This window comes from Protopterus annectens, chromosome 4.part0 (assembly GCF_019279795.1).
Source record: "Protopterus annectens isolate FY-2018-M chromosome 4.part0, PAN1.0, whole genome shotgun sequence".
Lineage (NCBI taxonomy): Eukaryota > Metazoa > Chordata > Ceratodontiformes > Protopteridae > Protopterus > Protopterus annectens.
Genome location: NC_056733.1, coordinates 224317734 through 224343549, shown reverse-complemented (window position 1 = coordinate 224343549; position 25816 = coordinate 224317734). Strand labels below are relative to the sequence as shown.

At 40.1% G+C, this 25816-nt stretch overlaps 1 protein-coding gene across 1 annotated transcript in view; it reads left to right on the top strand.

Annotated features, from left to right (window-relative positions):
* Positions 1–25816, top strand: part of RFNG (RFNG O-fucosylpeptide 3-beta-N-acetylglucosaminyltransferase) — a 437995-nt gene that overhangs the window by 6707 nt on the left and 405472 nt on the right. Inside the window, exons 2-4 of the mRNA XM_044069727.1 lie at positions 9082–9654; positions 11817–11837; positions 13518–13545. Coding sequence (XP_043925662.1) covers positions 9160–9654; positions 11817–11837; positions 13518–13545 — 544 coding nt within the window. The 5' untranslated portion in view covers positions 9082–9159. The remainder of the gene's footprint in view (positions 1–9081; positions 9655–11816; positions 11838–13517; positions 13546–25816) is intronic.

Genomic DNA, 25816 nt, shown 5'->3' with positions numbered 1-25816 from the left:
TGAAGAAATGGCTGGAACTTTGCAAAATCAGACGTTGAAATGAAGAAATGGCTGGCTGAATGAGACTAAGACATGTTTTAAAAAAATAGAATTGGAGAACAGAGCATGCAAGGAAAAGCTGAGATTTGCTGCTCTACAAGAGAAACTGGAAGGAACAGACTGTATTAATTTTATGAAAGCAGAAATAAGCGGCTTTATTGGTATTCCACAGCTTGAGTTGTTAACTGAAATGGCACATTGTGTGTATGTTCCAAACCTGGCAATAAGAAAACAGCCTAGACATTTAAATAATATTCTGACAAAACTGTATCAGCAAGACAAAGTACTAAAAGTGGGATAGAGCGCAGTGTTTGTGGAGAATGATTACTTACTGTACACCAGGCAGAAGAGGAGTACATCTATTCCACTATTCAGGGAATGTCAAGAAGCAGGTGCGAGTTTCAAATGGCTGTACCCAGCTTTCTTTAAAATATTCTTTCCTGGAGGCACAAAATCAATTTTGATGCAGTATTCTCGGCTGGTGTGCCTTCTGTGTGGAGTCTGCATGTCCTCCCCATGCTCTAGTGGTGTTCGAAAGACATGCATAAATGGACATGTCATTGTTGAAGGTTGGGTGTTGAGCTGACACCTTGGCACCATAAAAATCTACTACCAATCATTAGCAGACTGGAGTTCTGCTGTGGCGATCCCTAACCGGGAAAAGCCAAAAAATGAACAACAAAACAACATGCTAAGGAGGACAAAAATGTGTCCTGCATGAAGTAAACTGTGAAACAGGAGATTGTTCTTTTTTTCTGGTAATAAAGAACACATAGAGACTGTGCCAGTGAAACCTTTTCCAATATTTCAGTGGAAAATGCTTAAGAGAAGGGAAAAAAGCACAAGTTGACTAGAAGAATTAAGAGTACATTGGAGATGAAGCAGAAACAGGATTCTAGAGATGGAGATTAACAGGAATGAAACCAGTAACTTGGAAATTGACAAATGTTGGATTACAAGGCAATAAGTTTTTGTGAAATGTGACAGCACAAGAAAATCTGGAAATATTGTGTTTTTATGACTAGTAAACTTGTAGGGGACTCTAACGTATACGCTCTACTTGACATCATTAACGTTCGGAAAAATACTCAGGAGAGGGGAAGAAAGAAAGTTAATTGTAAGTAAAACATTTGTTTCTTAAAAGTAATCTTTTTATAGTGCATGATTTTCTTTGCATGCCATAAAGTTTTCGCACTTTTAGGTGTAATAGGGATACTAATGTAAACAGGTACTCCTTTTTTTTTTCTCTCCTTGCTCAGTTTTAAGAAATGTAGGCACTGCAGTTTAGAAAAATAAGAAAAATCTGGTCAAAGGAGCATGACAAAAGAAAAATTGATGTACTTTTTCCTCGTTCTTGCATAGGTGAATGACTAGATTAAGGCCCTTGGCTTGATCTACTAACAAGTTTTAAGAGAGGAAGTAAATGGAAAAGAACATTGAATATTATAAAGCTTTTTTTCTAGCAAATAAATGTATGCTTAGTAGCACTCTGAATTTGGTCCTCTTGTCTGCTTGGAGACAGTATTATAAAGAGAAATAGCTAGGAAGTAATGTTTTCTGAAAGCATTCAAGTGTTTTCCCAGCTGGGAGAGCTGTAAAGGTAAGACAAAATCCAACAGCACTTTGTATAATCATGGGCTGTACCATGCATCTTAGCATGGATAACCTTTTTTAGGTTAACTCAAGTGTGTGTGGCTGTCGGTTTGGGACACACGTCCTATTCGGAGGGTAAAGCTTCAATATTTCAAAATGTATGTAGGTTTGTTTGTATTAAGTTAGTAGGCTTTAGGAGGGTATTGGGGTGTGTGTGTGTGGTTTTTGAGGGCTTTCAATAAAACAAAAAGTTTTGTAAGATATGACCTATAGGCTGAAATGGACATGACAAAAACACCAGTATAAAAGATCAATCTGACACAGTGTAAGTATGTAACACAAAAGCTGGAACTAGACACTTGACAAAAAAGTGGTTGCACATAAAAGGTGGGAGTAATAACTTTTCAACACAATGCTTTCTATAATGTCTTTAAATGTCAATGGTCTTGCAGATAAATACAAAAAGAAAGAGTAGTGAATTGTATTGAGATGTAGAGTGCAAATAGCTATGCTGCAGGAGGCACACTTGGAAATAACTGAATGTGAATTTGATAAAGAAAGGTTTCCAGAATGGTTGTTCAGTGGAATACTTGGGACAAAGGAAAAGAGGAGTACTTACACTAATTGCAAGAGGAACTCCAGTAGTGATATAAGAGGTTAAAAACATAATAATGGTAGATTTGTACTACTAAGGGGCTGCTGGCAAGGGAGGAGGATTACACTGGCATGTATTTATATTTCACTGAAAACTGCTATAATAGAACTTAAGAAAATTCTGAGAGAGATAGTCAGCTTTCAGCAAGGACTATTACTTATTTGTGCAGACTGGAAATTGATTTGCAGCAGTGAAGATGTGGCTGGGGAGGCACAGGAAGGTAGAGGTTTGAAGACGTTTATGAAAATATTTGGCTTGGAATATGTGAATTCAGTACTAGGAGTTTGGAGTGAATTTACATATTATTCCCCAAGATACACAAACTGGGCTAGGCTAGACTTGCATTTCACAGAAACTTGTGCATTTAACTTAAGGTCTTGATATGCACCCAATAACTGTTTCAGATCATGCACTAATAATAACTAAAATAAAAACACAGGGTAATGAAATAAAAGTGAGACAGTGCCACTTTCCCACTTATTTGTTGAAGAGAGAGGAATTTAGGGAATAGGTAGTGGAAATTATTCAGGAGCTATTAGAAAAGATAGACTTTTTTGAAAATATAACTAGGAAGTGGGTCAAATTAAAGTAGAGTTTAAAAATAGGATGGAAATAAAAGAAAGCGAGATATGGTTAAGTAGTGGGAATTATTTAGAGGGCTGACAAATGTTAAAAAGTATTGCAAAATAGGGGAATCTTGCAGAACAAGAGCAACAGAATACTAAACAGAAAATAAGGGATCACCTCTAGAAAGATTGCTGTTAAGCAACTGTTTTTGATAGTAAATCTAGAGTTTAAAAAGAATTTAGCAGAATGACTTCGTCAACAGAAAGAAAAGCCTGTTGCCAAGCTTAGGGAGCCTACAACAAGGAAGATAATGAAAGATCCTGTAGCAGTATTAGAAATGTTTCCGAAATTCTATGAAAGTCTATATAAAGCAGAGAAATATGGAAATTAAGAAAAGCTACACATGGAAATGTTTATGGAAAAATTAAACATGCTGAGGTTAGATGTAGAGGAGGCTCAGTTACTAACAGTTAGGATAGGAGAAGATGAGATAAAAATGGTGATGTGTATAACCAATCCATAGGAAAGTCTCCCAGAACTAGATGATATTCCTGTGGAAGTATGGAAGCTAGGAAGGAAAACAGTGTTTTAAGAGGGAGAGAAGTACCAACATCCTGGAAGAAAGCAGTGGTAGCTGTAGATCCAACTTCATACAGGCCTATTTCAGTACTAAACCATGATTATAAAATGTTTGTGCATAATAGCTAAAAGAATGATAAAAGTGATGCCAAAATTGATAGATATGAATCTGTGTATTTTTTTGGAGGGGAGGCGAACATTTGGCAACATTAACAGAACATTGATGATCCAGAGGGAAGTAGAATGTAAGAAAATACCACTGTTGTTGGCGGGTCTTTGTGCAGAGAGAGCATTTGACAGAGTAAACTGGGACTTTATGTGCAGGGCAATGGAAGCATTTGCATTCCCTGGTAAAATTATGTGGTTGATTTTGAGATGTATGAGGGATTGAGCAGAGGGGACTAGGCAGGGGGTGTCCTCTTAACCCTTTGTTTGCATTATATTTAGAACCATTGACAAAGAAAATAAGGGACTTGGACAGAGATTCAAGGATGTAATTGGTATGGTAGTCAAGAAAAGCTGGCTGTATTTGTAGTGATATTTTATACCTGATAAAAACTAGAAAAGGACATTTCAGTGTTGTGGAACATTTTAAGGCGGTTTCACATCTTTTCAGGATACAAAATTAATGAAGCTAAAACAAAGGCAATAGCTGTAAATTATGTTCCTGCACACAAATTGGTTTAGCAATGTACATATTTATGGGAATATGACAATTAAGTACTTGGGAGTATGGATTAAAATGATTCTAGTGTGACAGCTAAGGATATGTGGGAAGAGACTAAACAAAAGAGAATACAAAAGCTGAAAATTGGAAGCTCCGTGATATGATTAATAAGATACAAGCAGCTAAAATGTTTTTAGTCCCTTTAGTCTTATACACAGGTCAGGCATATTTTCATCAACCAGAGGAAAAGTTGTGAATAGTAAGTGATAAAGAGATAAAGGATTGTATGTGGGAGTGGGAGGGGCAGACATCAAGTGCCCAGTGGGATAATTGGATTCTTCTAACAGAACAAGGTGGATTGGGATTACGCAATTTGAAGGAGTATTTCAGAGCTACACAGTTAAGGCTCCTATATGTAGCACAAGCAGAAAGCTACAAATCAAAGTGGAAAGGGATGATTATGAAATGGGGTAAGCTGAAGAAACAAGGAGAGACTGGGATTTTGGATGCAGATCTTTAAAGTGAGTAATATTAATCATATAGGATATTATAGTCATAAAGTAGCAGAAAGTATTCTAAGATCTAAGCTAACATAGAAAAAGGAGATTCTGCCAATAGGTATGACTGCAATTAGGGATACAGAAAAAACTGGCAAAGGAACCAAAATATTAGGAGCAAATAATTAGAGGGAAAGGTTATAGAATGGGAATACACCAAGAATTTGTTTGGTCTACAGGTTACAAATTGCCGTCCCTATCAAGGATTGATATCAGAGTATAGATAAAGAGGAAGAAATGGTGAGGGGGGGTCCTAAATGAGACTAGCACTGGTAGAGGTTTTAGTAGACCAGAAAGCTGCTATTAAAAAAGGAATAGCAATTTGTGTATAAAATATTGCATGATAACTGTAAGAATCAATCGGAGTTTAGACAGGATTGGGCAGAGAGACTGGATAAGCAATCCACCAAGAAACAATGGGGGAGGTATATGTATTTCTCTTAAATATGCAACAAAATCCAGACTATTTAGGATTTTTTCTTGGAAATGTTTACATAGGTATTTTTATACCCAAAGTAGAATCCAGAGAAATTTTCCTCTGGTAGACTGCAAATACATTTTGGAGGTGTGATGGGGAAGAAAGAGGTAATTGGGAACATATTTTTGGGAGTGTAATGAGTTGGCAGATTTCAAAGGTTTCCTGCAGACTACTCTTATCAAAGATACTGGGTGAGCAAATTGGTGTATCTAAGGAAATTATTTTTTCTCAGCTGTGATATAGAATTGGAATTGCCTAGACATAGTAAGGCCTTATGGTGGCTGCCAAAAAAGCGATAACTAGAAAATGGAAATCAGTCTAAACCAAGTGTTCCAGAAGTAGTGAATATAGTAACAGAAATGAACAACTGGAACTGGGATCTTTAGAAAAGTGTAGGAGCAAATTACATAGAAAAAGTGGGAATTATGGAAACAATACATACAAGGGAGGAATGAAAATGACCTATGTTATTTTTGACTGACAATGATTTGGTAGATGTGTAATGCTTGCAACTGAAATTCAGTCTGGTTTGTTGTCATTTATATAAATGTATGCTTGTCTGTGTCATAAGTGATAACTTAAAGATGTTTTTAAAAAGTCAGATAGTCACAGCTAAGTCATATAATTGCCATAGTGTTTCCTCTTACTTAGTTTATGTAGGTAAATTATGGAACTTGGTCCCCTCAGACTTGCAATCAGAATTAAGTAGTAAGGTATTACTGTAACAACTGAATAAATACCAACATGTACCTGGAACTGTAATCTTGTCACTATGCCCTGTCTCTCTCTCTCTCTCTTTCCTGCTATCGGTTTCCCCACCATACCTCTTTATCTCCCTGTACTAACGCATATTAACTTCTGTTTTTCACATACCTCTGATGCACTGTTACTAATAGCATGAAGTCTCAATACCATTAAAATTCTGACTGAAACTATATAATTTGTGCCAGTAATATGTCACTGTGCGAAGAAACTAACTTGTATATACTTCATTGATGTACATGATTATATCCCTCTTTAAAACGTGTCTGATCACTCCCTGTGTGTTACTCACGACTTTATTGTCTAGTACACAGTATACTGTCTCAAATATTTTGAAACTTATTAACTGTGTGTTGGAGCTTTTCTGACCAGGCCTTCGCTGAAAGGGGCTTTTAGGTCAGCCAGACTATCCCGGCTGACAACTAGAGATGCATAAATCAATACATGCAGAGACAATATATAAAATAGATAAAATGGATAAACAGGCAAACCAATTTGTCAAGATTGTGTGGCTAACTTTCCATTTTGCCACTTTCTCCTTTGATGAGAAGATGCAGAGAGGCTTGTTATGGTGTGTGTGGGGGGGGCGTGTTTGTACTCTAGATCACTTGACATTTGATGGATTTGCTTTCTAATTATTTGTCTCATTTATTGATTTCTGACTGTATGCTTTGACCATGTTGCATGAGTCCTGTTCGCTTCCCTTCCTTTTCTGTCAAAGGGTAACAAGTGTGCACAGTACTCCAGCTGTGGCCTGACCGTAGATGAATAAAGTGGTAAGATTACCTTTACTCTCCTGTGATCATTTCCTTTTTGGATGTATCCCTTTTCAGACCAAGTCTTCTGCGGCAACTTGGACCCCATAATTTATTTTGCCTTGTGTTGTTCAGCTTACCTCCTCCAACCAGTACTCTGGTGTTTTGTGTTTCCTAAGTATGAGACTTTAAATGTTGCAACCTTGAATTTCAGCTCTTTTTTAGCTAGTCATTTGAGGTCCCTCTGTACTGTTTTTGCCTGTCTAATATCACCTGTAAATCTTGGTGTCAGTTGTGATAGGTCGAATGTGCTGTCTGTCAAGACACACTCATTCCAAAGGGTACCAGTCCCGGGAGAGATCTGTGTGCAATTCAACTAGCCCATCTGTTTGCATGATGCTAGTCCTATTGCCTTCCCTGCCTTCTGTTTCCTAGACCTAGGATCACCTGACTGTCCTTCCCCATCACCATACCACATTGTTAGCTAGTTAACCATTTAAGGAGGAAGGAGTCAGAGGCTTTAGTAAGGTCAGGGTACAGCACATCCACCATTTTGTTCCTGTCATAAAAAGTGACATTAATATTGGGTGTGGGGGGTCTTTTCAAGACAAACCTGAATTGGTAGCAGCATCCATGGATTCTACCAGTTATCTCCATAGTAGTTTCCCTGTGGATTTAACTCTTTCTGAGGTAGGACAAACAGGTCTATAATTGGTTGTGCTCATTTCCTTGCCTTGAGGAGAAGAATCAGTGTAAGCACTTCTCAGTCAAACCCTCACTGCTGTGGGGTGGGTGGGGCTGATACCTCCATCAGAGCTTTAGAATGTTTGAATACAAGCTGTGATTTCCATTGTCTTCTGTCAGTCTAACCAGCACCTCCTGTACTTTCTAACTTGGTGTATAATAGTATCTACCACTCTGTAATTACCCATCACCTGCCTTCCCACTGTGACATATCCCCTTCTTTGTGAGTACTGATGTAAATAACTCATTTAGACACTCTTCCTTACAGTACTTGATGAGAATCTGCAACTCTAGCTTGCATGCATTTTTAGCTGTTCATTTGTTTACAGAGTAAGATAATTGGTCCTTCTTGGCTCCTTTTCAGCCACAGTCCTGGCTGTGATAGCAGATATAAATATTACTTATTTAATCACTCATTGATGCTGCATTTTTGCCATTCTCAAATGGGATCCACTACAAGAAGTCCAATCATAAGCTGCTGAGAGGAGGATGGTCCAGTCAAACTTGTTGATCAGACCCACCAAAACTGTGAGTGCCTTCAATAAAGTATTTTTTTCAGGGGTCAGGTCCCTTGCTGCTTCACATAGAGGATGTCACATCCCCCCCCCCTTACTTACATATACTAACTGCATAGTTGCTTGACTTCATAGGAGAGAGAACCACTCTGAAAGGTGAGTAAACATTTCACACAACTGCAGTTTTGTAGTGTAACTGAGTAATTTAAAATCATTCTGAGACTGCAATATTGACTGCGGTGGTGATGCTGCGGTAGCGTTGTCGCCTCAGTCAGACGTTGCCCGTTCGATTCTCAGAGCGTCTTCTGTGTGGCGACATGTGTGAACGGGCGTTCCTTCGTTGAAGGTTGTGCGTTAGGCCTGGCAAGCCAGCACGTAAAACTCTACTGCCAATCATTAGCGGACTGGAGTTCCGCTGTGGCGACCCCTAACCGGGGAAAAGCCGAAAGACACAAACATTCTGAGACTGCAATATTCAAGGAGTTGAGATCAGAAAAGTAAGATTCAGGAAGTTATGATTTGTGAAAAGGTCCAAGACTTTCTTCCCAAAGTACTTCCCTTCTTAACTCTTCTTCCATTGTTCTAATTACCTTTCACTTCACTGCTGACTTTGTCCCTCTACTCTTCACTACACTGTTAAAGGAACACTAACAGAAATGGTAGAGAGGAAAGGTCACACAATCCCAAGTATATGTGGTACAGGCATTAGAGAATCTTAAAGCACATGATGTGGAAATCTGACACTGATACACTGTAGTGTAATTGAAATAGACATGGCAAACAATGGATTCATTTTAGACTTAAATATTCGCTTTCTACTTGTACTTTTGAAACGTACAGAAACTTAAAGCATATAGACACGTGGTACTCATAATAATTAATACTAAGCTGCTGTGTTGTCACATACTGTATGTTGTAACTAATACTGATTTATAGGATTATTTGCATACAAAGAGATGCAGCATCTTAGGTCCGCATTTAGAGTGTGTGTGTTGGGAGATTCTCAAAAAATGTGTGTGCTCTTGAAATCAGTAGACATGCTGTCAGAAAACACATTGTGGAACAGGTGAGCAGAGGTACCGTGTAGTTTAGTGACTGCTCTTAAATAAGGAATAGAGTGAGAATGAAGCCTTGACCACAGCTGTAGCTAATCTTGTGTTTCTTTTGCAGTGTTGCAGTAAGTAGTGCAATGGCTAACTGGTATGACCGCATGACTGGCTGGCCCAAGAGACTGGTTTGGGCTGAAGAATGACTATTTCCTGGTTTGCATTCAGTAAGCTCTGCTTTCTGCTTTCTGTCACCATCTGTGCTTTCCTTCTTCTCCTTGTTCCTGGATTCCATCTGCTTCGGAAACCAGCAGACTTACTTCAGCTCCGTTGGTCCCTATCTGCTAACAGAAGTTTGGAAAGGGTTGCAACAACTCACTTGATTACTTCTGGTGTAGTCAGTGTTTTAGATGTCTTTCAAAACAGAACTGTCCATCAGTTTCTTGGTGAGGTGGGAAACAGAAGATGGTCTCATCTGTCTCAACAAATGGAGAAACAATATCCTCAGGCTGGTGTGGAGGAAGAGGAGGAGGAGGAAGACATTATTGCAGAAGGACCTGGTGAGACAGCACTTGAAATTGTGAAAGAAAGTCTGCAACCTCTGGATATTTTCATTGCTGTCAAGACTACTCGAAAATATCACAAGTCAAGAGTAGAACTCCTTCTCCAGACATGGATCTCCAGAGCAAAGGAGCAGGTAAGTCAATGCACATAAACTTTGTCAATTCAAGTAGCATAGAAATATAGCTATGACATGTGGCAGACAGGTAATTTGGTAGTAATTCTCTTCCCTGCCTCATTAAAAAAGATTCCACAAAGGAAATTAAAAAAAAAAAAAAGGTTTTCATCACGTTTTTGAGCTTCTGTGAAAGTACTAGTGTCTAAATATCACATTGTGTGTCTAGTGTTATATTTAATTTGTTTTGCTCCCAAAATGACCCAGGTGAGACCTGCCACATTGGTATGGTTTTGTTTTTGTTTGTCTTTGTGGTTCCTACCATGTTCTGTGTGTTCTCATAATTTGATACGGCCTAGACACAGTCAGGTGGTTTTGTTTTTGATTTTACTTATAATGTCAGTGCTGTGAATAACAGTCTTCTTGGGTTGCCTGTCGAAGCATTGTTAGTATTGCATTTTTAATGAATCACTGTGATTTGTATTAACTGTAAGAGGTTAAGAAGCTTTCCTTGGTGCAGTTACATCTTATTCAGGCAAAGTAACTTTATTATGGGTTTTTGTTACCTATTCAAAGCTTTCAAACTGCGGTGGTGGGGCTGTGGTAGCGTCGTCTCCTCAGACACTGTCTGGTTCGATTCTTAACTAGAGCATCTTCTGTGTGGAGACATGCGTGAATGGGCGTACCTTCGTTGAAGGTTGTGCGTCAGAGCTGGCAACTCTGCACGTAAAAATCTACTGCCAATCATTAGCGGACCGGAGTTCTGCTGTGGCGACCCCTAACCAGGAAAAGCCGAAAGACACAACAACAAGTTACCTATTCAAAGCTTTAGTTGTAGTGAACTATCCCCTGCATTGCTGAGGTAATAAGTTTTGAGATCTGGCGTAGTTATTTGTGACTGATGTTTGACACTTACCTGCTACAAGTGGCTTCTAGTATGCCATATTAGCCTTGATTTTCCATAGTTCAGTTATGGCAACACTTCACTGACCAAACATTTGTGTTTTTCAGATTTGTTTATGTAGTGTTGCAGGATTATACTTTCTGCTTCATCTTGTAAAGGTGTCTTCCAACAACAAAGGCTTTGGAGAACAGTTAATTGCTTTCCTGACTTTATCTGTTGGTGTGATTTTTATAGTTCATATCCGTGGTGGTGGTGCTGCGGTAGCGTTGTCGCCTCACAGTAAGACTCTGTCTGGTTCGAGACTCAGCTAGAGCGTCTTCTGCGTGGAGACATGCGTGAATGGGTGTTCTTTTGTCGAAGGTTGTGCATCAGGGCTGGCAACTCTGTACGTAAAAATCAACTGCCAATCATTAGCGGACTGGAGTTCCGCTGTGGCGACCCCTAACTGGGAAAAGCCGAAAGACACAACAACAACCTCGGCAAGATGTAAAACTGTGAGCACTGACTTAGTGAAAACCACATAAATAATGTGGTATCTCCTGTGGTTTGTATGCATGAGATTTGAATTGGAAAAAGTTGGTGGGGCATTGGGATCTGTGGCAGAGAGAGTGAAAATGAAGAAATTGAATCGTACTGAAATGTTTCTGAGCACTAAACTACACACAGGGGATAGTAAAAAAACAAACAAAAAAAAAAAAACAATTCTGTGATTAACTTTTGAGTGTGCAGTTATGTTTACTGTAACATAAAATTAAAGGTATATCACACTTGGGTTACCTTTTTAGCTGCTTGTCACATTGGAAAAGCAAAACTTGATTTAAATGTAGCAACACCAGGTGATAAAAACTGTTCATTCTGGTGAAGCAGGCATGCAGTTGTGTGGTCATTCACAAATACAGTGAATTGCACATGTACCAATATCTGCACAATGTTCTGTTTACATGTAATATCTGGGTATTGAGATTCAGACACACACTCACTGATCTCTGCACAGTGTACAGGTTATTTGTAGTATGTGAGTACGCAAATATCACTCGGTCACATGCTTGGTTATTTGTCTCACATGATCTGTAAAAATGCATTATAGTTTACTTCTTTAGAGGAGCTTAGCATAGTGGGAGCTGTATGTCACGTAATGCTGCCAGTCCTTTAGTCTGCAGTGAACTGTGATAGTATATGTACCTGTGTAATAAATACTTTTAAAACTGGCACAATATCAGTAAGCACTGAATGGTCCCACATGTTCTAGTCCCTTGCACAGCATGCTGTTTATCTGCAGACATTGGTATTCAGGGATACAGTCACACATACACAGGTATCAATCCCAGCAGAGTGTACTCTTTTTATAAACACGTGGACACACACACACACACACACACACACACACACACACACACACACACACACACACACACACGCATTTTGGCAAGTGATCTTGATTATTTATTTAAATTTGCTGACCGGGAGAGTCCGACTGGACATGGGTCCATTTTCAGCATAGGCCCGGGGAGAAAAGCTCCACATTAAATATTATTTGCGTTATACAGTTAAAAACATACCATTTAAATATAGACATTAGTCCAGTTAAGGACGCAAGACAAGAAGAAAACAGCTGTAGAACATAGTACAATTTTAAAATATGGTGACGTATACTAAACATGGCTACAAATGTAGTTGAGATTCATCAGTGAACAATTGATATAATCTGTTTTTGAGGTACATAACCGCCATTAGCAGTTTTTGCTACAAGAAGTTAGTATTATGTGGTAGGTAGCTGGGAACATGAGTAGCCAAGCTTGCTATAAGAGTAGGTTGTTGATAGGGTGCTGAGAGAGGTAGTGGGTGGGTGGAGTGGATGGTATTAGAGGGGGGGTTGCAAGGGCATATTTGGCAAGTTTTGAAGTGTGATTTTTAGTAAGGATTTAAAGTGGGTGCAAGAAGTTAGAGATAATTGAGGATGGGCGGGAGTTCCAGAGTTTGGCTATAGTGCAGGAGAATAATGCTTCTCCAGCAGAGTTAAGGGCTCTTGTGACCTGTAGGAGGTTTTTGTGGCTGGATTTTAGTGGTCTCGTGGTTATGTAGGGTTGTGGCTGGAATTTAGTTGTCTCGTGGTTATGTAGGGTTGTGGCTGGATTTTGTGGTCTCGTGGTTATGTAGGGTTGGAGTAGATTCTGGAGGGATGGGACTTAGTGGTTGGTTTATTAGTTTGTGGGCGAGTGTGAGTTGGTACCATTGAAGGAGGTGGGGGAGCTCTAGTCAGCCCAGTTCTGCTAGTGAGAGACAGTGGTGAGTATGGTAGGAAGTCCCTGTGGCGAATTTGGCAATTTTGTTGTAGCAGGTTTTGAGCTTATTTAGATCGCATTGTCTAAAGTTAGTAAATATTGGAGAGGCGTAGAGTAGGGTAGAAATAAGATGAGAATTTGCTACCGAAATTTTAGCTGCTTTGGTAAGTAGTTGCCGATTTCTATAGAATGCTCCTAGTTTTTTGTGCACTTTTTTAATGGTCATGGAAATGTGAATGTCAAAGTTCAGTTTGTCTATTTCTACTCCTAGTAATTTGGTGTGTTCTGTAGGATGGACGGTGGTGTCTTTTGCTGTGATGTTAAAGTGAGAGCTGTCTAGGGTAAGTTTGGTGGGTTGGAAGATTAGTAATTTTGTTTTGTTTGGGTTTAGTATTAGTTGGGCATCAGATAACCAAGTTTCAATAGAAGAAAATGCTTACTGTGTGACTTTTTGCAGTTCTGGTAGGGAGTGGGCTGTGCAGATGATAGTCATCTGTGTATTGTATGAGTGTGCCATGTGTTGTGGCTGAGGCTAGATTATTGGTGAAAATAGAGAAGAGTAGGAGTCCCAGGATGGACCCTTGGGGCACTCCTATGGAGACTAGTAGTTGGGGGGGGGGAATAGGTTGTCCTGCCAAACAACTGCTTGTTGGCGGTCAGATGGGTAACTCTGAAACCAGTTGATGTCTGGTTGATAGGAGGATAGGTTATTGAGAAGTGAGATGAGTTGTTTGTGTGGGACCATGTCGAAAGCTTTAGAGAGGTCTAGGAAGGTAGCTGAGGAGAGAGAACCTGCATTTTTATTTTGTAGGATAGTGTTAGAGAAAGAGAGTAAGGCGGTGGTGGTGCTATGGTTAGGTCGGAAACTGTGTTGTGTGTTGGAGAGGAGGTTGTTAGCAAGGAGGTGATCTGAGACTTGAGAATGAATGCATCTCTCTAGTATTTTGAAGAGTGGCGAGAGAATAGCTATGGGGCGGTAATTGGTTAGATCTGTGGAGGGGCCTCCTTTGTGTAGGGGAAATGTGTGAGACTTTCCATAGTGTAGGAACATAACTTTCTGACAGAGATCTGAGTGATACGGGGTAGGCTAGAGCATCAGCTGCAAGTTGAATGTATTCACCTGGGAGGTTGTCTGCTGCTAATCTGGTGGTTTTAAGTTTAGTTAGTAGTCGTTTTACTTTGGAGGTTGGAACAGGAAAGAAAGAGAAGCTAGTTGGGAGTTTGTTGGTTCTAGTTTATGGGGGGGGGTTGTGTTGACTAGCTAGTGATAGTACAGTTTGTGTGAAGTGATTGTTGAAAGAGGTAGCACTATTTTCGGAGGAGTGAGATAAGTTAGGAGTGGTTGTACTTACTTTACCTGAGTGGAGGATGGAGTTTGAGGACCATAATTGTTTGGGGTTATGTTGGGAGGAGGTAAGGGCAGACTGGTAGTATTGGATTTTGTCCTGTTTTATAAGCTTTTTGGTTCTTTTGCGTAGTTCTAGGAATTTTTGCCTAGTAGAGGGGGTTTTGGTTTTGCGCCAGTTGTCCCACGCTTTATCCCTGTTTTTATTATTGTTTTTTGATTAGGAATGTACCTTTGGTGGTGAGGTGCTCCTGTGAGTCCATCTCTGCCCCTTCCACACATTGTACATTACTAATTGGTTAGGAAGCTGTGGTAGAGACATTTCAGCATGGAAGGTGAGGGAGTGAGCTAGAGAGTCCTCATAGCCACCAGCAGATATTGCAGATTATAGCTGTTATGGCAATGCCTCCCTAGTGCTGGCACCACCTTATGATGCTGGTTTTGTCATATTAGTTATGGTCCTGGTGGCATCACCACTGTAAGTACTAGGTTGGAGACTCCTCCAGACCTACCCACATGACATGTCTAGCAGCTTTCCTGAGCTCTGACCTCCTCCTGAGCTGGAGAGAGGATGCTCCTCACCAACGCATCATCCTGATCTCTCCCCCATAGGAAGGTGACGGGGCTTTTCTTCTCCCAGTGTCAACTCTAGGAGAAGCCTGAACTGCTAATTGGACTTAGTTGCTAGGGATGTGGTCAAGACTTTTTTTTACATGTAATGCATGGACATTCAGCGTTATAGTTACTTAAGCAGGTACATATTCCCACAGCAGCATACTTTTGCACAGGTAGCATGGGAGAATGCCATGGTACTACATTTGGTATTACTGCAGACATGGGGCTTTCAAGGAGACAGACAAACAGATGCACACACACACACACACACACACACACACACACACACACACACACACACACACACACACACACACACACACACACACACCTGCAGCATTGTTACCCTTCACTATTTCTCTGTGGTACCTTATATTGTATACCTGTTAACATAGTGTGAAAGATATGCTCGCACACAGGTTTGTGTCCCTACAGCAGTGTATTAGTGCAGAGGCAGCAAGGAACAGTGCTGTAGTACCACATTTCATTTACCTGTAGTTGTGGAGTATTCATGAATACAGTCATTCATGCAGGAAGAGATCCTGCAGCATCATAACCTTGCACAGGTATCCTCTTAACCTTGCACAGGAATCCTAATACTGTATACCTGTTAACATAATGGGTTTTTAGGAGTGCAGTCACACAAGGGGGTTCATGTGCCTTTAGTGCCATAGCCCCATCCAGGGCAGCATAGCACAGTACTATTATATCACATACTGTATACCTATAGAAGTGGGTGTTCAGGGTTACAGTAGCACACACAGGTATAAATCCGTGTAAAACCATAACCGTTCTTAGGTCAGCATGCAGTGCTGTGGCCCTACCTACTGTATACCTTGTGACAAAGTTGCTTCTCATAACCTAAAATACTCTTCAATACAGACACTGCTGGTAGGGCACAAACCTATGCAGGATAAATTGTGTAGTCTGAATTTTATTCTAACTCACAACAAGTTTTTTTTTTTACCCCCCCAGGAAAAACCCAAATGGCTTCACTTCAACTTGTCAGGCAGAAAGATGGGGTGTTTCATTTCAGCCTAACAAACAGGGTCACTTCAACTGCATAAACTTTTACTTGAAGCAGTACATGCAAGCCTACAGTTTTCAGCACACAAGCTGGGAAAAAAACAGCATAGTTTCTCTCATCACCTGATTCAGTGCTTGTATAGTCCTGAAAAGCATGTTCATAAGTTTCAATATAGTGTGTTGCAGTCAGAAAATAAGCCCTTTCGAGTCACTTGACCAAGCTTTCAGACTCTCTTGACACTGTTATCCTTTAAGTACATGCTTAAAAAACCTTGTGGTAGAGCAGCAACTTCTAAAAACAGCAGTAATGTTCACTTTTATTTATTTTTTTTTAAGACAAAAGTTGAGCTTTTACTTTTCCCCGGGCTTTCTCAAAGCATACATTTTTTTACTTCTGTCCCCTGTTTTGATGCTAATGAATCGGGGCTCTGTGTATTGTTTTCTTTTTGAAACCTTTTACCCAAACTGACTTTCATAAGGTTATTTGGCAACACCCCTTTTTGGACTACTACAACTCCAAATTGCTTTTAGTGTCTAAAATGATTAGTGTCTTCTTTAAAGTAATAACAGTAAAGTGAATCCCAAAAGCTCATGAACTGTATAACAGTGAGCACAAAGCATACACTGTTCTGTGTTAAAATCTGTAGGTATGTGCTTATTCATTGATACAGCTACATTCATGTGAGTATTGGGGCATATGGTAATAGGTTTTTCATAATTTCATAGTATATATGCACACATGTTGCTATTCACAGATAGTCACATGAGAACAGATGTCTGCAGCAGCATAACTCTGCATAGGGTAGCATGAGACTGTCCTGTGGCTCGTTTTACAGTAGATCTTTTAACATGCATATACAGAGACAAGATCTTTTAACATGCATATACAGAGACAGAGTCGCACAATGAATACAAGTCCCTGTAGTACCATAACCCCGCTTGGCACAGTGCCTTGGTACCATGTACTGTGTAATTGTAGACATGTTGCTGTTTGCAGATAAGTGACACAGTTGCAGACACAGGAAAAGATCCCTGCAGCTCCATAACCCTGCATAAGGCATTGTGAGACATGGCTATAGTACCTCTTACTGTAAATCTGTTAACATGTATATTCAGAGTTGGTCACTCAAGGGATACATATCTCTGTAGTGCCAAAACCCTACATAGCATAGTTCTGTGGCAATACATACTGTATCCCTGTAGACTGTGCAATCAGGAATATAGCTGCAGGCATTCAGGGATACAACAACCAAGGTGTATGCCTGTGCAGCTCTATAGTCCTACAAAGAGTAGCGTGAAATGGTAGTAGGATACCACGTACTTTATATGTAAACACACACACACACACACACACACACACACACACACACACACACCAACTGATGCACAAGTAGAAATCCTGCATCACTGTAATTCTGACCATGGCTTTGTGGTGCACTGTGGATATTAGAAATTGACCATTTTGAGACAGATATCTGATCCATTGTAATCTCCCCACTCCTGGTTGTTGGAATTGAACAGTATCCATGTTTTCATTGTTGTTTGGATACTGTGATATTGCAGTATGGACGAGCAGTATTTTCACCCTTGAGGGCATTTCTTTCTTCTCCACAGTCTTACAAGCATGGAGTTTGTGTATTTATGTAATGGGTTGTAGGGCTGTAGAATGGCTTGACCCCCCGCCCCCTTAAAATACAGTGTTTATGGTGTTTCAGGATTAGCAGGCTTGTTACTAATGTATCAGTTTCATCAGTAGTGGAGTTGGCAGGTTGTACACAAACGTCTTACTTGAGGTACTTGGTGTATACAGATAGTCGACTGAGTATGTAGGGATTAATGAGGTGACAAACAATGGTAGATTTTTGTGTAGCACACTAATGTACGCGTGGGTATTTAGGGATACTGGCTGACACTCATTGCATACATACTTATGGGCAGTTTGGTGGACCTAACTGCATGTGTTTGGAATGTGGGAGGAAACCTGAGCACCTTATACAAATCCACGAGCACAGTGAGGACATGTAGACTCTGTACTGAAGGCACCAAGCTGGAGAATTTCTTCTGAAGAACCAAGATCTGTAAGGCTGCTTGTTGCATCACTGTGTGTGTTTTATATGTATATTTGTATATAAAATTTAACTAATGAATTCTCGACATGTTAAATATTAACACAAAAAAAATCACCCAAAACATGTCAACCATTCATTATGTTGACAACACAAATGAATGCTATTTAGAACATTAAAGAAGAAACAAATTAATTTTCTTTTTGAATACACTATCCGTAACCCTACCAACCATTCAGCTCAAATTTGTCTGAATAGTGGTAGTGTTAGAGTTTTTTTTTCAAGTAAGGTGCACAGTTAGGGTTGGGGTTAGGGTTAGCATGCATTACTAAGGAGGAGCAGGAGGCTTACCCTGCCTTTAACCATAATTGTGCACCTTGTATAAAAACTTTCAGTAATGCTACCACTATACAAGACAGTTTGGGCACACACACACACAGACACACACACAGACACACACACACAGACACACACACAGACACACACACACAGACACACACACACAGACACACACACAGACACACACACAGACACACACACAGACACACACACAGAGAGACACACACAGAGAGACACACACAGAGACACACACACAGAGAGACACACACAGAGACACACACAGAGAGACACACACAGAGACACACACAGAGACACACACACAGAGACTAAGTCTAGCCCCTTACCGGACCATAACCCTAACTGTAACTCATGCATATTTAATCTATCCTACCGGACCATAACCCTAACTGTAACTCATGCATATTTAATCTATCCTACCGGACCATAACCCTAACTGTAACTCATGCATATTTAATCTATCCTACCGGACCATAACCCTAACTGTAACTCGTGCATATGTAATCTATCCTACCGGACCACAACCCTAACTGTAACTCGTGCATATGTAATCTATCCTACCGGACCATAACCCTAACTGTAACTCATGCATATTTAATCTGTCCCCACTGGACCATAACCCTAACTGTAACTCATGCATATTTAATCTGTCCCCACTGGACCATAACCCTAACTGTAACTCATGCATATTTAATCTGTCCCCACCGGGCCATAACCCTAAAACACACGTAAGCTCCCAGTCATACCACAAAGCCACTTACCTTAGTCTAACAGAAAGTTGCCAGTCTGTCATTTGCAAAAACTTCCCTTTACAAAAAAATCACACTCCGGTTCAGTTAGTTGCACATGAATGTCAACTGAGTGAATTATAACCATGTACATAATACTCACACACACTGCCGCCGAGAGAAACTCCGGGCCCTGGTACAAAGAAGATGTGTGGGCCCTTGTACAAAATTCTACACGCACATGTAAGTGTGCATATTATTATTTCTAATTATATCAGTCGTAGATTACATTGATACATTTTAGATAAGTATGTATAGGTATAAATGTAATAATAAAGTAATATATTTATAATAGTAAAAGACGTTTATAATAGCATTTATTGTCTGCTGAACAAAGGTGCTTTCCAGGCATTTTTCCTAGCGAAACTCTGAATTACATAATCAGAAGTAATCTGTTTTGCTAGAGCAGACTCTACTGAGTCTTGCCAAATCTACTAGTCACGCTTGTGACATAGTGGATCTTAGAAAATGTTTTACCAGCTTTAGCTTGCTGAGTGAGCACTCTGCAGAGGTGACAGTGGCAGAAATTGTCAACAGAATATACAGACAGACACACATTTGGAGAGAGTCTTTCCAGTTTGTACTTTTTCAATCAGTTCAGCAGCTCCAATGGGCTCAGCTGGTTCACTCCAAAATTTGATCGATGAACAGCTGGCAGATGACTCATCTCCATTAAAGATCTTCACTGATATCAGCAGGATATTGATTTGCCAGTGATTTTTGATTTTTTTTCTTTAAGCTCATCTACAGGAATTGTTAGGTACTTCCAGAGGAAGCTGAACTTCTCAGAAATGTTCACTACAGCATTGAAACGAACAGAATGTCCCCAGTAACATTATCCATTACATAGAAAACAGACTTTCTGAAATACGCTTCTTCAGGGGAGTCGTCCGTTTCATGTTGCTGTGACAATTTGGCATCTTCACCATGGAACCTCCTTTTGCATTTTGCGTCACCACGACTTCCAGATGGTGTAAATTGGAAGCAACATGCTTAGCTTCACTCCACATACTTTTCCAGCTGTTGCAGCGATCTGTCAGTTCTGAAATAAAGATTTTTATGTTGGACACTTCAACATCCAGTGTTGCATTTCTGTATTGGTTAACTTTGTTACAGATATCACCTGGAACTAATATTTTGTACCATACAACAGACATTGTCACACACACGAATGATGTCACATAAGACTAAACTCCATTAATCTCTGTTCTTGTTTTGGCAGTTAGGTGCAGCTTCTAGAGGTCTTCTAATGCTAATTTTATGCTAGGCAAATGGGCTACAAAGGGCTTCACACTTTCAACATGGTATGACCACCGTGTGCTAGATATGCCATGAGGATAACAGCCAATACAATTCTGCAAAATTTTCCATCTATTATGGACTAGAGCTAAATAAGTTCTAAACAGTTTGTATAGTTCCAAAGTATGTTATGGTTTCAGGAATACATTCTACAGCATCATTTCCACACAAATTGAGTGTGTGGCATCCGCATGGAGAAAATATAGCTGTTGAACATTGCTGAAGTATTCTTGCTTGTGCACCTTTATATTTTCCCGACATGTTGCGTTGTCATAACCCTGCGTGCTCGGCAATCAGAGAGTGGAATATCATGTTCGTTCAATGTATCTACAATCATCTGTGCTATGTCAGATCCGGTTTTGTCACTGCAGTCAACAAATTTCAGAAATCTTTCTACAGTTTCAAACGTAGCAGGAATGTTGTCTGCTCAACATGAGATGCATCCGATGTGGAATCAACTATCACTGCAAAGTACTTTGCAGTCTTTCTGTCCTGCAAAATATGTTTTCGCAAGTTCAGAACATTCAGCAATTAACTCATTTTGAGAATCAGCAGAGAGATAATGCACTTGAAGTCATTCCCCCTTTTCTTGTGACTCTCTAACTTGCAACACATGTTTTAAGAATTGGATCTCAATGAAACAACAACTCTATTAGCCCCCAAAAATTTCCATTGTCCTTGTCACCAATGCGCTGTGAACTACCACGCAAAGCAATCCCACATTCTCCAAGGAATAGTATAACATCAGTGATTCGTTTCATAATGTTGTACCACTTGACAGATTCTGTTGCAATTGATGCCTTTAAGAGACTTTCAATGCCCTTATCAGAAGACAGGCGTCTTTCTAATTCTCGCCAAGCCAGATAGCATTGCCTATGACTGCTTCTCTCATGTTCTGGGATGCGACTACATAATTTTCGCCACTTTCCAGCAGCTGACCATTCTGATGATGATGCAAGCATAGACTTGGATGTGGAGCTAATGTTGCAACACAGACTGTTCCAAAATAATCGGCAGGGAAAACAATATAATGCTTGTTTAACATCACTCCAGACAAGCCAATCTTGGACATGTTGCTCACCATTCAAGTTTCGAAATGTTAGTATGCTTTCTGGAAAAACTTGGTTATTCATATGTTTGGGAAATGTTTTAGGATTGCCAATATGACCTTTCATAACACAGATGTTCATCGTGCATACAGCTGCAGTCATAACAGATGGGTTCTCCTGCCGTCAGGCGGGTCCTCGGTCGGCCGAATTCCAAAGTCTAGGTCCGGCGTCGGTTGTCGTCGCTTCTTCCCTGACGTCAGTGCGACAGGGGTATAAAAGAACCAGCCGATGCCATTTTCTTCAGTCTTTCTTGCCCGAAGCAGAAGCAGTTCGCAAGTGCCGGTCGGCCAGCTCCTTGTTCCTTCAAATCTCCTTTTCTCTCATATCCTCCAAATCCACATTTGCGTTAGCCACCTTTTGTGCAAGAATCACATTAAGATTTACTTGATATAAATCCAAACTGGCTTCATAAGATTCTGTCCTTTGTTTCAGTTCTGCGTTTGGCTCACCTTGTTCTAAATCTAAAGTTTCATTTTTGTCATTTTCTCTCGTTTTGCATTTAACGCCAACTTGAGTGTTTGCAGTCCTTTTTTATTAATTTCATCACGTTTTTGTTTTTCTTTACGTTTTTGAGCTCCAGATTTTTGAGATGACATGTTTAAGGCCAGTACCTGAAATGAAATATAGAACATAGAAATTTGCCGTATTGCTATCGAGAATTTTGTTAGTGGCTCGAAAGTTAGGACAATATTGCTATTGATTTCTGCTAACCGTCAAGCTGTTAATAGTCTCAAATCTCTCGATTAACTTAGACAAAAAGGCACGCAATGTCAGTGGGTGCTTTATGCTGCATTTACAGGGAACTTTACCTGTGGAATTATTTCTTCCTTCGCTTTCCTGTAAAGTCTTCTTTGCAGTCCATGATTAATCGGCTCATGTCCCATTTTTTTCTTCCTCCCGGGATTCGGCAGGAAAGCAAGCAGGAGTAATCCGAGCAATAAGTTTGAAGCTAGTAGGAATGAACACGTGAGAACACTCTTTGATGGTCACTTTCACAAGTCTTTAATCGTTGACTCTTGAATGCTCCATCTTATGTCACTCAAAACTTCAAAAGTATTTTATCATTGTCATGACCTATTGCTTCACGCTCCCTCAACGCTTTACGATCTTGTATGCGAAAGTTCTTGCGCCGTTCTTTGTCTTAGTTTCTAAGAACGTCTCCTTCTTGAGAGTCGAGATGACACGTTTCGGTTTTTGTGATGTTTCTTGGGCTTCATTGGTCCCCCTTGAGCTTCACCGGCACTGGAGCGATGTACCAGCTACAGTCCCCTCTCCTCAGGCCTACACACACACACACACACCTGAGACAGAAACAAGATGAAATGTATTGCTGTGTCCTGATTTTCTTTCAGTTGATTACAGATGTACATCGGAGGTGCTTTTTGGGGTTTGGGGAGATTATCTTTGTATGGAAGCAACTGATTATCCATCTGGATTATCAGAAGCAGTGTGTGTGGTTGGACTGTGACCTGAATTTAATTTTTTTCATTTGCTCACAGTCAAATGTCATAAGGGTATCCAGCACTCAGTCAGAAAATAGTCATTTTGGAGAGTGGGAGTCAGTCTGTGTGCGAAAGCAATCAATTTTTGAACTGTCTTGGTAGAGACAGTGTGGGCAGTTTGTGACTTCTTCATTCAAAGGCATTTACTGTGTTAGAAGGGGTATAGTCTGCTGAAGCAGTCTGCATGGAAAAGATTTGAAACTAGTGTTTTATGGTATTTCTTAAACAAAATGAAGACTTAATCATGTCCTGTCTTTCAGAATTTAATATACATTCATACTTTTTTAATTATTTCTATTGATTGCTATCTCTCAAATGCTTGCTATATGTATTTGATTTTAGCATATCCTACTATACTGCTCTGTTCAAGTCTAAGTGAACCTCAATTATAAACTATATACTGTCTTTCTTGGAACTATTACTATGTATTGTATTTTGTCTCTGCCATTGCTTGGAGCTTTTCTCCGTGGGCCTCTACTGAAAATGTACATATATCCAGCTAGACTAGCCCGGTCAACAAGTGTAAAATAAATCAATAAATACTGCATCTTCAGCGTAAATCTTTAACTTGGCAACAAGTGTCCACATTTTACTTTTTCTCAGTATGTTCATACATAATATGTGAAGGCATGTTATTGTTGAGACCTAAAACTATTGTATTTGTACAAGAGTAATGTTTTCAGGCATTTAAAATGTATACAAACCTTTATCAGGAATTGTGAATTGTCACTCCAAAGTTCAGCTGTTTCAGTAACTCTGCATCTAAAAAACACATAATCTGAGTATATTTTATACCATAATGTCCAGATCTGTTGTCTAAAATATTTTACTAGAGCATTTCAAACTGTTTCAAGAATGTGTCTGTATTAGTAGACACCACCAGTTGACCTATTGGAGCATTAGAATGTGCCAAACTGCCAAGCTGGACGATGTTAATTTTCTATAAAGAGTGGGTATATGATTTTTTCAGTGTGAGGAATGCTTTGAACAGTATTTATTTGTGAGACCAAGTGGCCATCTTTTCTGAGTGCAACTTTAACTGATGCATGTTATTTGCAAACTCAGTTCATTGACAACTGCGTCAGCAACAGCACACTTTTCAGTGGTCATTTACTTCAGTTGTAGCTATCTATAGGTGTGTAGAGAGGCATGATCATCGCAATCAATGGAGTAGGCTGCCAAGGACACCCTGTACAACATTAATAGTAAATATGCATGTTGGTTAGTGGGAGTGTTTTTGAGGGAGTGCAGCTTTATAATTGAAAGCCCTAAGGAGAGTGACTACCAAAGTGCAGAGGGGTGTCAATAGATTAGGCAGGTGACATTATGTACACTGAGATACTGTACAGTTCTGGAGTGGGAAACAACATTATGAACTTAAGATGGTGCACATCAGAGTAAAAAAAAGAGGGTGCACTTTGTCACATGCATGCAAATGAATGCTATACAGATTTCTTACTCCCAGGATATATGCTGCTGACAGAGTGATGATGTAGACAGGAGCAGAGGCCACCTGCAACCATGCCATCAACAAGTTATGCATATGATGGCCTAGCAATATATCCACGGTTGGCTGTCCCCAAAACAAAAAGTACAGCCGGAGTGATCATAGGAGGTTAGTGATGCACACTGAAGCTGCCAGTCAAAGAATGTGATGAACATTCCTCTACCTGTGAATCACTTACAGATGTACAGTATGTGTACATTTCCATGGTGTGTGGTATGTATGTAAGAGTGAGGGACTGGGGTTGATGTGACTGAAAGGATTGTGTTGAAATCAGTATGTGAAGCAGGATACTGGCTGGACCAAGCTGCAACCACCATTAGCAGCTGCTGGGTGTCCACCAGTCGTAGGAGCAGAACACAAGCAGAATCGATGCAGGGTATGGATGAGGACAACAAGGTAATCATACACACTATACTTGCACCTTGCTCATTACGTCTCCTAGGTATGATCACACTGTCTGTATTCAAAACAGGAATACTGGGTTCTAGTTTAATTGACTCACATTAGCAAGATTGTGTAACCATGGGAGTGGGGAAGTTTCTCCATAATCCAAAGTGTATGCATTCATGGAGTTACTGTATTGGTGTAGGAGTGAGGGCCTAGTCTTGCCCCCTCAAAAAAGAATTTTGTTTTAAATACTGTCATAGTTTACAACATGTGTTGTTGCCTTAGCAGATGTTCTTCGTGTTTCACTGTTGCAGTCATCACATTTGGGTTATCCCTGCCAGGGTAGCCCTCAGTCGGCCTGAATACCAGAGGTGTAGTATTTTTGCGTCGGTTGCTGTCACTTCAGGACTGACGTCAGGTCGTCAGTAGTATAAAGAAAGGCAGCCAACGCCATTACCTCAGTCTTTCTTGCTGAGGAGCCTGAAGCAGAAGCAGTTCGTACGAGTGCCGGTCGGCCAGTACCTGAGTTTTTCGTTTTCCGAATTGAAGTTGAAGTCTTCTAAAGCTAAGTACCCTGTTGGTGATCCTTTTTTCTTGCTCTAACCAATGTCTTGCTCTAACCAATGTCAGAAAAAGTTAACAATTGTCTAGCCTGTGGAAAGCAAATACCACACTGAGACTTTCATTCTTACTGCGTCACTTGCTTAGGCCCAGACCACAATGTCCCCCACTGTCGCTTTTGTGCTTTGCTCAACGCCAGAACTATACGTCGTTGGGCCCTTATTGTAGCTAGATATTTTCCCTCTCCGTCCTTTATTTCCGATATGGCTTTGGCAAGTCATCCGACCGCAGATCTTCTGAAAAAACATAAGGATAAAGACAGAGACAGACCGCACAGGTCCAAACCTACCGACGATGCTTCCGTTAAGCTAGTCGTCAGTTCTCCAGTCCTCAGTGAGGTGCTTTCGCAGCCCCTGATGCTCAATTCTGTGGATT